This window comes from Grampus griseus (assembly GCF_964374135.1).
Source record: "Grampus griseus genome assembly, chromosome: 10".
Lineage (NCBI taxonomy): Eukaryota > Metazoa > Chordata > Mammalia > Artiodactyla > Delphinidae > Grampus > Grampus griseus.
In genome coordinates, this window is record NC_139004.1 from 43,551,543 (window position 1) to 43,563,810 (window position 12,268).

Below are 12,268 nucleotides of genomic sequence, written 5' to 3' on the forward strand. Positions count from 1 at the left end.
ACTTATGGCCTGACATATAGTTTTTAATAAAAGCTCCTATTGCTTATTCTTTGGCGTGTCTGTCACAAGGACTCGGAAGGAACCAGTCATTACGTATCTTAAATGAGCCAGAAGAGGTCGCTAGAAGATTGCATGCCTGTGAATTCTGTTTCATAAAGATGACGTTCTTCAATGAAATTGTGAAACTGTCCACAATTTGCATTGTTTGCCTTGCTGCCCTTCCGTTTTCTTTTTATCTCCAGTTTCTTCTGTCTAGACTCATGCCTCTCAAACTTCAAAGTGCACACAAATCACTTGGGAATCTTGTTAAAATGCAGGTTCTGACTCAGTAGATCTGATGTGGGGCCTTAGATTCAAGATTTCTAACAAGCTTCTAGGTGATGGCAGTGCTGCTGGTCTTTGAGTCATACTTTGAGTAGCAAGTGTCTAGTGTTTTCTGACATTCAAGCTATCCAGGGACTTCCCTTGTGGTCCAGCGGTTAAGACTCCGTGCTTCCACTGCAGGGGGCATGGGTTCAATCCCTAGTCAGATCACACATGCCTCGCAGGATGACCAAAAAAAAAAAAGACTGTCCAGTGGGTCTGTCACTGCGTAACTTCCTGCTTTTCTCCCTTTTGGTGCCGGTGGGGATGGTGGAGGATGTATCGTAAGCCCCAGGGTGCCTCATTGTCACTTGTCGGTCTCGGTGGGCATTACAACTCTCTCTCATTCTGTTCCTAGGGCCATTCTGTCATTGAAGGTGACTCTTCCCCCTCCCCAGCCTGAGGCAACTAGTACACTACTTTCTGTCTCTGTGGTTTTTGCCTTTTCCAGACATTTCATTAAATGGAATCCTACAATATGTGGCCTTCTGTGACAAGATTCTTTCACTTACCATGATGTTTTCAAGGCTTATCCATGTTGTGACATATGTCAGTACTTCATCCTTTTTATTGCCAAGTAATATTCCATTGTATGGACATATGCCACTTTCTGTTTATCAGTTCAGTTGGTGGACACTTGGGTTGTTTTCACTTTTTGACTGTTGTGAATAATGCTGATATAAACAAATGTACAAGTCTTCGTGTGGTCATACTTTTTCACTTCTCTAATGAGTTAATTGTTGGGCCACATGGTTATCATCTTTAAGTTTTTGAAGAACTGCCAAATTGTTACCCATCACAGTGTACCAGCTTACTTTCCCACCAACAATGTTCCAGTTTCTTCACATCCTTGCCAACACTTATTATCTGTCTTTTAAAATAGCCATCCTAGTGGGTACCTATGAAGTGGTATCTTATTATGGTTATACTTTTTTTAATGTATACATATTTGTATGGTGTGTTTTGATTTAATATAACTGGAAATATAATGGTAAAAAGGAATTGAGTACTTCCCAGATACCCTATTTCCCATTCCTTCCCCTGGTTTGTAGAAGTTATTTGCAAATATGCTATACTTTTGCAATAGGTATATTCCAATAAAATTTTATGTAGAATCACAGTTTTTGTTCTATTGAGCAAACAGTTTAAACAAGCTTATTTTGAATCCACTTATAACTCACAGTTGAACTAAAGCTTATTAGAGTTCTTCAGGTAGGGGTCATTTGTACAAATTGGTTGGTAGTAAATGCTTTTAGTGCTCTTATTTGGAACCTTCTAATTGGAATGCAAAGTGTCATACTGGGTGTTATCTTTTGCATGGCTGTCACCAAAATAAAATAGGGTGAGGAGTAGTGGAAAGAGCACAGAATTTACCACCACAGCTATAAAGCTGGGTGTGAATGGTAGCTTTGTCTCTTCTGAGGGTACAACTTGGAGGGGAGTGATAATTTTGTTGACTTATGTAAACTTAAGTTTTCTTATTTGTAAATAATGAAAATAGTACTTCACGGGGTTATTGTAAGGATTAAGTGGAAAAGCACATTTGAACCGTAAGGTGGTGCTTGACATATACTCAGTATAAATGTAAATTTCCTATCACTCCTCCTGTTGCATTTCATAAGCAACTACACAAACTATTTTGATATCCCTAATGTTAATGATAGTAAATTTAAGAAGACACAATGCAACTTTTAAGGCTATTATTCTAAAGACCATTAACAAGAAGTTACATTATATTTATACACAGCACACATACAGTTATACATATACATATAAATATACACTTAAAAATATTTCCAATTTGGGGATAGAGGAGACTCTTAGCCAAGTTTGGAAACCTGGACCCTAGAAAAGACATACCTGTTTGTATCAGAATTTTAAGGTGACCATATACTAAATTAATAGATGTTTGATGAAGAATATTTGAAAAATAGAGGATGAGACAGAGTTAGTTTTGATAACAGAGAATGGATACAAGTTGACCAGAGGGGAAAAAGCAAAAACAATCAAAACATGAGGCTGGAATGGAATAAGCAATGCACAGAATTGTATGAATAAATGCTCACACTCACTAGTAGACAGGAAAGGCAAATTAACATAACACACATCTGTAAGACTGCAGACATGACAATAAGATCTGTAATAGCTATTGTGCCAGGCTCACTCAGTGCTAGGGAATCGGAATTTGTAGAGCCTTTTTGAGGAGCAGTTACACAATATCTTTTAATATTCAAATAATGAACCTTTTAACCCAATGCGGCCAATCTTGGTAATGAGAGAAAAGCACTATTTAATGAGGATATATAGTCAACAATATTTACAAAACCATTGTTTACAGTGGCAAAAAAAAAAAAAAGCCTGGAAATGAATAGTTGACTAAATCTCAGTAGATCCACATCACACCATGGAGTAGTTTGTAGCCATTAAGAAGAATAAATTAGAGCGACACCAGTTGATTTTTAGGGATTTCCATTAGTTATTGTGGAATAAGAAAACTAAGAGGCAGAAGAATCTGTAAGATGACAATATTTGATAAAACAATGGCAATTCCCTCTGTGTATTTATTTTTGTATGGAGAAATTTATAGAAGAATACGTATTTGTAAACATAGGTTATATTGCAGAGTAGAGTGAACAAAGCAAAACATAAGAAAAAGTATATGTGATATGAAAACATTTATGCATTTATATAATATTGCATATAGATGTATATATAAAAAGAAAAATGTATAGAAAGCAAATGTATGTTTATTGTCATAGAAAGATGGTAATAATTTGTTTTTAAGGAAATAATTTAAAATTTCATATATGGGACCTCATTTATGACAAAAAAATCCACAGTTCACACTCAGGGAAGAAAAGTTTTCATGTTAAAAACTGATACAAAATATTCCAAATAAATAGGAAATTTTGAAAGTTGATTTAAGAAATTGAATATTGATTTTAGTTGTCTATAATAAAGCTTTGCCTTATATTTTAGGAAGCTGCAGATGATGGACATAAAAACAACCTTCTTCCTCAGATTATTCAGTGTTTTGCGTGTCCAAATTGCTTCCTTCTTTTTAGCAGCAAGGATGAGTGTTTGAAGCATATGTCTGGAAAGAATCATTTCCATCAGAGTTTTAAACTGGGTGGTATGTTAATACTCTCTTCCGCTGAAAATTATTAAACTACTTTAACCTTTGCTGATTTACCATACTTCTCAGATAATTCTTGAGGTAACTTATCTTCACATTAGTTTTGAGAACCATGAAAGCAAAAGGTTTTTATCTCATTTTTTATTTTTCAAAAAAGATTCTCATTATTTATTTGCACCTAAGAGTAAGGTTTACTTTGAGGAATGAAAAGAAACTTGGGAAGAAAACATTTATGCAGGATAATGTTTTTGTATATATCCATTGGGAAGTTGGGTATTTCTCTGCATTTAAGATTCAGATTTTAACTTGAGCATGAGTTCAGCATCCACTGCACTTAATTGAGGCTAGAAAACGACTTCTCTTAGATTTTTATCACATAAATAACCATCTTCTTTTACTTACGTCACCTGATGTTGAGAAAGGCAAAGGGGAGGAAGGCCGGGTCACTCTACTCAGATCTTTGCAAGTCATAGTTCATTTTGTCTTTCAGATGACAAGGGAATGGCACAGCCAATATCATTTCCATCTTTTGCAAAGAAACTTTTGATCTCTCTGTGCAAAGATGTTCCATTTCAAGTTAAGTGTGTGGCCTGCCACCAGACACTGCGTTCCCACATGGAGCTCACTGCCCATTTCAGGTTTGTAAGGGGCTAGTCTTGGGCTGTAAGATTCCCGCCCAATAAGCTCCACAACAGCCAGAGGACTCAACAAATACTTTTCTATTCCATGTTTCTCTCCTTCTAAAATGAGAGTGTATATTTGCCTGGACATTACCCAAACTTAGCATAATGAAAGAAGTGAGAGGTGTGAGAAAAGTGGATATATTGATGTTGCTGTGAACATAAAACAAGCTAACAGTTCTAAGTTCTGCATGTGCTGTTGAGGGTTGTGCCTGGAGGAGGAGAGGGTTATGATAGAACCTTGGCTTTGAGTCAACCAGCATGGAAAGTATCACAAACAAGTGAAAAATTACATGTCAGTGAAAGGCCAAATTTGTCAAACAATCAAGTATGCTTTTTTTGTCTTTACAATGGAAATTATCAAGCACTATACAAAAGTAAGGAGAATCGTATAATGAACCCCAGTGTACCTTTCACGAGGCTTCAGTAGTTATCAACGCATGACAGTCGTGTTTTATTTATACTCTCATCCCCAGAAGTTCTTATTTTGAAGCAAATCTTGTCATTTTATCTGTAAATACTTCAATATATATCTCTGAATGATAAGCACTCTTTTTTTTAAAGAAAAATAACTAATACCATTATCACACTTTAAAAAACTATTTTTTTAAATATCATCAAACACCTAGTCAGTTATCAAATTTCTCCGATTACTTCATGATGTTTTTTACATTTGGTTTGTTGGAATCATAATTCAAAGTCTGTACTTTACATTTAGATGCTGTGTCTCTTAGGTCTTTTTTCCCCCATTATTTCTTTAAAATGCATTAAAATTGTATCACACTACTAAATGATACAATTGCATTTGTTTAAGTAGAACAGTTGTTTTCACAAACCTTCAAGTAAAATATGTTCTCAAAAAACAGAGGCAGTGGAGTATAATCACTCTGTATACACTCAGTATAATTATTGATGTTAACAGTCCTGGTTCTGACTTATATTTTATGAGTTCAAATCCTGGTTCTGCCCTTTATTTTTATTCCTAATTTTTTTAATGGAAAATTTCAACTGTATGAAAGTCAGCTGAATAGTATAATGAACCTCCATTTACCTGTCACCCAGTTTTAATAATTATCAACACTGCCATTCTTCTTTTATTTATATATCTGTATGCTCCTTACTACCCTTAATTATTTTTTACAGTTCTTTGTTTCTGAGATACAATTTCGATTTATTGAAGTATACAAATCTTAACCTTTATGATTTTGACTACTGGATACATCTGTTAACCCACACTTTTACCATCCTATGTTACCTCTCCATGGAAAGTTCCATTGTTCCCTTCCTGGTCACTTCCCACCCTCTCACCCTCAGGCAGTCTATTCTGATACTTTTTCCACCTTACGTTGGTTTTATCTCCTCTAGGACTTTATGTAAATGGAATCATATAGAGTATGCACTCTTTTGTGTTTGTCATAATATCTGTAAGATTCATCCATATTGTTTAGTACATTGTTCCTTTTTATTTGTGAGAAGTATTCTCTTGTATGAATACAGCACAATTTGTTTATTCATTCTTATGTTGATGGACAGTTTTTAGCTAGTGTGAATAAAGCTGCTATGTACATTTTATACAAGCCTTTTATAGACATAGGTTTCATTTCTCTTGGATGAATATCTAGGAGTGGAATTGCGGGATCGAAGAGTATGTGTATTTAATTTTATAAGACACTACTAGACATTTTCCCAAAGTGTTTGCACTGGTACACATTCCTACCAGCCAGGTGTGAGAGTTCCATTTCCTCCACATCCTTGCCAAGGTTTGCTGTTGCCAGTCTATTTCATTTTAGTTGTCCTTTTGAGAGTCTCACTGTGGTTTTAATCTGGATTTCCCTAATGAACAATGATGTTGGACACTTTCTTTAGTATAAAAGCAACCATGGGCATGGCATTTTCCTAACGTAAAATCAGTTCATTCTTAAAGAATAGGTACAGGGTTGTTGAGAGTCTCACTGTAGTGCTCCTCTGTATTGTTTAATTACCACAGAGAAGTTAATTACTTGCTTGTCTCATGACGTTCCTATCAGTGCATTTGATATAGTTTGTACTTGTCTAAAATTTGTCTGAATTTTTAAAAAAATTTTTGATTCTAGTTTTACCCTTTGGTATATGGATTAGAAACAGATAAGTGTAGGTAATGGTCAGGTAGATAGAATATTATTATATCATCTGCAACTTTATTTTTTAAAATTTATTTTATTTATTTTTGGCTCTGTTGGGTCTTCGTTGCTGCACGCAGGCTTTCTCTAGTTGCCGCAAGCGGGGGCTACTCTTCATTGAGGTGCACAGGCTTCTCATTGTCATGGCTTCTCCTGTTGCAGAGCATGGGCTCTAGGCACGCAGGCTTCAGTAGTTGTGGCACGCGGGCTCTAGAGCGCAGGCTCAATAGTTGTGGTGCAAGGGCTTAGTTCTCCGCGGCATGTGGGATCTTCCTGGACCAGGGCTTGAACCCGTGTCCCCTGCATTGGCAGGTGGATTCTTAACCACTGTGCCACCAGGGAAGCCCTGCAACATTATTGAAAAACAATTTTTAGTGCTTGTGTATACATTGATTACTTTATAATTCCTACAATAAAAAGCAGAGATACCATATTTAGAAAATACTTACGAGTTTATTTTTTTGTCCAATTTAGAGTTCGTTGTCGAAACGCTGGTCCTGTAGCTCTAGCTGAGAAGAGCATTGCTCAGGTGGCAGAGAAATTCCTACTGAGAGGTTATTGTCCACATTGCAACCGTGTCTTTGTGGATGAAACCAGTACCCGGAATCACAAGCGGAACTCAGGACACAAAGTCCGAGTCATTAACTCAATGGAAGAATCAGTCTTACTTTATTGCCACAGCAGTGAAGGGAACAAACTCCCTTCTGACTTGCACCTGTTGCAAGATAAGTCAAAATTTTCATCACTTAAAAGAAATATGTCCGTTCGAGAATCTAGCTCAGAAGATTGCAGCACTGTTCCAAAAAAGAAGATTAATTTAGGAGATAAAAGCCATGGGGGTATGGTTTGTGTTCAGAAGGAAAAGTCACTTGTTAAAACCTGGTTTTGTGAATGCCAGCAACGCTTCCCAAGTGAAGATGCAGTAGAAAAGCACGTTTTCTCAGCAAACACGATGTGTTATAAGTGTGTGGTCTGTGGGAAGGTGTGTGAAGATTCAGGAGTCATCCGTTTACATATGAGCCGCGTTCATGGAGGGGCACATTTAAATAACTTTCTTTTCTGGTGTCGGACATGCAAAAAGGAGTTGGCAAGGAAAGAGGCTATAATGGCCCATGTGACTGAGTTTCATAATGGACACAGGTATTTTTATGAGACAGATGAGGTAGAAGGTGACACTTTGCCGTCATCCTCTACAACGTTGGTGAATGATCTGACTGCTGATAATCCTTTTTCGACTATTACTATTCTTGATCATTCCCCAGCAACCAGTCCTCCAAGCGGTAAATGGCAATGCCGAATTTGTGAAGATATGTTTGACTCCCAAGAATGTGTGAAACAACACTGCATGTCTTTAGCAAGTCACCAGTTTCATAGGTATAGCTGCGCCCATTGCAAAAAGACTTTTCACAAGATGGAAACACTGTATCGACATTGCCAAGATGAGCATGACAACGAAATAAAGATGAAGTATTTCTGTGGCCTTTGTGATCTGATCTTTAATGTGGAAGAAGCGTTTCTGAGTCATTATAAGGAGCACCACAGCATAGACTATGTATTTGTGTCAGAAAAAACGGAAACTTCCATTAAAACTGAGAGTGATTTTCCAGTTATGGAGACCGGTAACCTACTCACGTGCGGCTGCCGGGAGAGCTACCTCTGCAAAGTCAACAGAAGGGAGGACCACGCTCGCTGTCTGCAGACTCTCCTGGGCCAGGGCCGCCTGTGGTTCCGCTGTGGCGTGTGCTCGGCCACGGCGCAGGCCACGGATGACATGCTGGCACACGTGCGCCAGGTGCACGCGGAGCCGGAGGGCGCAGAGGGCACGCCGCGGTGCCTGATCAAGTGCGGCACCTGCACCAGAGCCTTCCAGGATCCCGAGAGCGCGCAGCAGCACTTCCACAGGAAACACTGCTTCCTGCGGGAGCCCAGCGTGGCCTGCTTTGGGCCTGAGCAGACGAGCCCGTACACGTTTGCTGCCAGTTCCTCCGGCGCAGAGAGAAAGCTGAGACAGGCAGCAAGCTGTCCACAGACTTCAGACCTGGAGAGAGGAGCCGAGACTGACGTGAGCTGTCAGAGTACAGGTACGGCTCCACAACCCTGACGTCCGTACACGTTTCCCATTTCCGCTTAGAAACACGTGCATGTGTAGCCACCCTCTTTGCTCCTAGGGAGCCAGTGTTGAAGCCAGGACTTGATGGGCTGATACGTGGCGTGCACTTTACCGGGAGGAATCTGTATTCCCGCTGCTTCAGGCAGCCACTCTCTCAACCTAAGGGCACAAGGAATATCTGTTAACGCTAAATAATAGGTACTTTAGGTAACATTTTCTTTTCTTTTCCAAAAGACATGGGAATTTTGAAAGATGAGGGAAATAGATGGTCCTTCTGAAAGTCAGATTTGAAAGTTATCCTGCACGTTACTGTCATTTAGATTTAAGTTCAATAAAAAGATAAATCAGGTGAATTCTTTTTATTTCTATTTTGACCTTATTCTATAAGTATGAGAAGTTTTAAAGGTCACTTGAGAATTTGTATATTTTTGTTACCGTCTTCGGAAGCAAAGCTTTTACTTAGAGTTAAAATAGCAATTAGAAGTCGAGTTGTTAAGTGGTAGCAAGAAACCAGGCAGAAAACTGAGGTATGGATCCCCTTGTCTGTGCTTACTCTAGGCTTCCCTTCTTCTTTGATAAGATTAAGGAAGTCTAGAAGAGTGCAGTGTTTTCATTTTGTTTAGAAGTAAATTGTTTTCTTTAGAGTATAATTTTAAGTGTATATTCTTTTAAAGATTAACTCTTCATAAGTTATACAATGTCGAGTGGAAAAAATGAAATATGTGAGTATTTTGGTTCATAAAATATGTTTATGAATTACTGAGTTTGTAGCACATGTAGATCTCAACATTGCCTTTAGCCACGGTATGTTTTATGTGAGAAATGATTAAATAACATACTATTGATCCATTCAACTCGATGTCAAACAGTGAAACCGTGGTCACACTATTTTATGTTCTGTTGTTTTCCTTTTGCTCTTGTGATTGCTTTTGGGGGATTTGTGTTGGTCTGTGTCTGATAGGAGGTCATTGTTGTATCTATTAGTATTTTAAGAAGACAGATAAGAAGATGGGTGGTTTGGAAATGGGAAGATGGCAGTCTTTTTCTGAGGGAGTCTCTAGTAGGTGGAGTAGAAGCTATCCATTTTAAAAATAATATAAACATTTAAGACTTGCATTGCTACCACTCGAAACTGTAAGGCCCTGTCAAAGTGAAAGGTATGAAAGAAGAGAAGAGGAGGGAGGGGAAGAGGAGGGAGGACAAGAGTTGCAGATGGTGGGAGGTGAGAGGCCCTGAGTTGACTGAGGAAGAGGTGTCCTTGGCGCGAGGAGCACCGGGCCCTGTTCTGCACGAGCCACAGGAGCCTCTTGTGGGCTGTCTCGTGTCTGCTTTCAGGTGTGTGAGCACAGAGCCAGAGGGCTGCTGATGAATCAGTCTACATTAGGAAAAGAACAAACTCCTGGCGGCGAGAAAGTTCTTAGCAAGTAACCCTGAAAGTTTATTTTGATGGATGGTGCGAGTTTTTAGTTATTTAGCCTTAAAACTTGGTCTTCCATATCTTCCAGTATACTAATTTTTTAAAAACTTTCTTTTGTAAGTGACTTTTAAAGAAAGCCAGGATCAATGGTACATATTTGTTGAAAGGATAATCATTTCTGAAATATTCAAAATATTTCTTATCTGATATAAATATATTATGTCACATACAGGTTTGGATTTCATGACATGGTTTAGATAGAAGTAAATAACATGCAAGATTAATATTAAGTTGACAAATTAAAAAGTTTTTAGCTAATTCTTATCAAATTCATGTTGATGTTTCTCTCTTCTCAGATGAAGAGGTTGTTGAGCTCCCAGATTTGGATTACCTGCGAACCATGACTCACATAGTCTTTGTAGACTTTGATAACTGGTCCAACTTTTTTGGTCATCTACCAGGGAATCTTAACCAAGGAACATTTATTTGGGGCTTTCAAGGTATGGTTAATAAGGAACACATTTGAGACAACCTCCCTTTTTTTCCCCCCTTAGAATGTGATTTGCTTTAAAAGGACTCCTTTTGAACCTTCCTGAATAGAAGATAGGAACATAATTGGAATTTTGTCACTTTGCATTATAGTTACTCTGCTAGAATATTTTTCTCTTTACATTTCTCTGAGGTAAATATTCGCTCTACCTGGTGACCCACAGTTTGTGGATCTTTAGATACAGATTGAAAGAGCCTTTATTCAATATCTACAATGCGCCAGATACTGTACTTGGTACTAATGCATGCTTACTGATTGTTATAATTTTCACCCTTTAAAATATAAGGAAGAAGGCTGAGAAGTTTATTTTTCACAAAGTACAAAAATAATAAATAGTAGAGTTAGCTTTCAAACTGGGGCCTCATGACTACAGGACTAGTGTGTTTTCAACATAACTGCCTCTTCACTTCATCCTTACCGTTCATAAATGTGCATCTTCACATAAATCTCCCTTCCAGGTACTAACCAGGCCCAGCCCTGCTTAGCTTCCGAGATCAGATGAGATCGGGTGCATTCAGGGTGGTATGGCCGTAGTCTAAATCTCTTTACAAACCATTGACCAAACCTGGGAGAGAGACTCCTCTTTGATTAACTGAGGCTTAGTACAGTGAGCCTCTGATGTACGGGCATCCCTAGGAGATACTGCTGGTTCAGTTCTAGACCACTGCAAGTCACATGAATTTTTTGGTTTCCCAGTGCATATAAAAGTTATGTTTATACTATACTGTGGTCTATTAAGTGAGCAACAACATTATGTCTAAAAGAAGTCTTAATTAAAACATACCTTGGGACTTGCCTAGTGGCACAGTGGTTAAGAATCCGCCTGCCAATGCAGGGAACATGGGTTTGAGCCCTGGTCCAGGAAGATCCTATATGCCGTGGAGCAATTAAGCCCATGTGCCACAACTACTGAGCCTACGCTCTAGAGCCCGCGAGCCACAACTATTGAGCCCGAGTGCCACAGCTACTGAAGCCTGCGCCTAGAGCTCATGCTCTGCAACAAGAGAATCCACTGCAATGAGAAGCCCACACACTGCAACAAAGAGTGGCCCCCGCTCACCACAGCCGGAGAAAGCCCGCAGGCAGCAACGAAAACCCAATGCAGCCAAAAAAAAAAAAACCCTATTGCTAAAAAAATGCTAACCACCTGAGCCTTCAGTGAGTCGTAATTTTTCTGCTAGGGGAGGGTCTTGCCTCCATGCTGATGGCTGCTGACTGATCAGCCTGGGGGTTGTTGAAGGCTGGGGTGGCTGCGGCAGTTTCTTAAAATAAGGCAACAATGAAGTTTGTAGCATTGGTTGACTCTTCCTTTCATGAACGATTTCTCTGTAGCATGCAATGGTGTTTGATAGCATTTTACCCACAGTAGAACTTCTTTCAGAATTGGAGTCAGTCTTCTGAAACCCTGCTCCTGTGTTATCAGCTAAGCTTATGTAATATTCGAAATCCTTTGTTGTCATTTCAACAATCTTCACAGCATCTTCACCAGGAGTGCGTTCCTTCTCAAGAAACCACTTTCTTTTGGCTCATCCATAAGAAGCAACTCCTCACCCATTCAAGTTTTATCCTGAGATTGCAGCAATTCAGTCACATCTTCAGACTCCAGTTCTAATTCTAGTTCTCTTGCTGTTTCCACCACATTTGCAGTTCCTTTGTCTACTGAATTCTTGACCCCTCAAAGTCATCCATGAGGGTTGGAATCAACTTCTTCCAGACTCCTGTGGATGTTGATATTTTGCTTTCTTCACATCTTCCCAGTCATGAATGTCCTTCATGATATCTAGAATGGTGAATCCTTTCTAGAAGGTTTTCAATTTAGTTTGCCCAGATCCATCAGAGGAATCACTACCTAT

The 12,268-nt window shown here is 38.8% G+C and overlaps 1 protein-coding gene across 1 annotated transcript in view; it reads left to right on the plus strand.

Annotated features, from left to right (window-relative positions):
• ZNF451 (zinc finger protein 451) overlaps window positions 1-12,268 on the plus strand; it is a gene marked incomplete at its 3' end in the record, with an annotated part of 85,157 nt that overhangs the window by 45,616 nt on the left and 27,273 nt on the right. Inside the window, exons 8-11 of the mRNA XM_082663588.1 lie at window positions 3,343-3,496; window positions 3,990-4,137; window positions 6,813-8,419; window positions 10,222-10,365. Of these exons, the coding sequence (XP_082519714.1) occupies window positions 3,343-3,496; window positions 3,990-4,137; window positions 6,813-8,419; window positions 10,222-10,365 (2,053 nt within the window). The remainder of the gene's footprint in view (window positions 1-3,342; window positions 3,497-3,989; window positions 4,138-6,812; window positions 8,420-10,221; window positions 10,366-12,268) is intronic.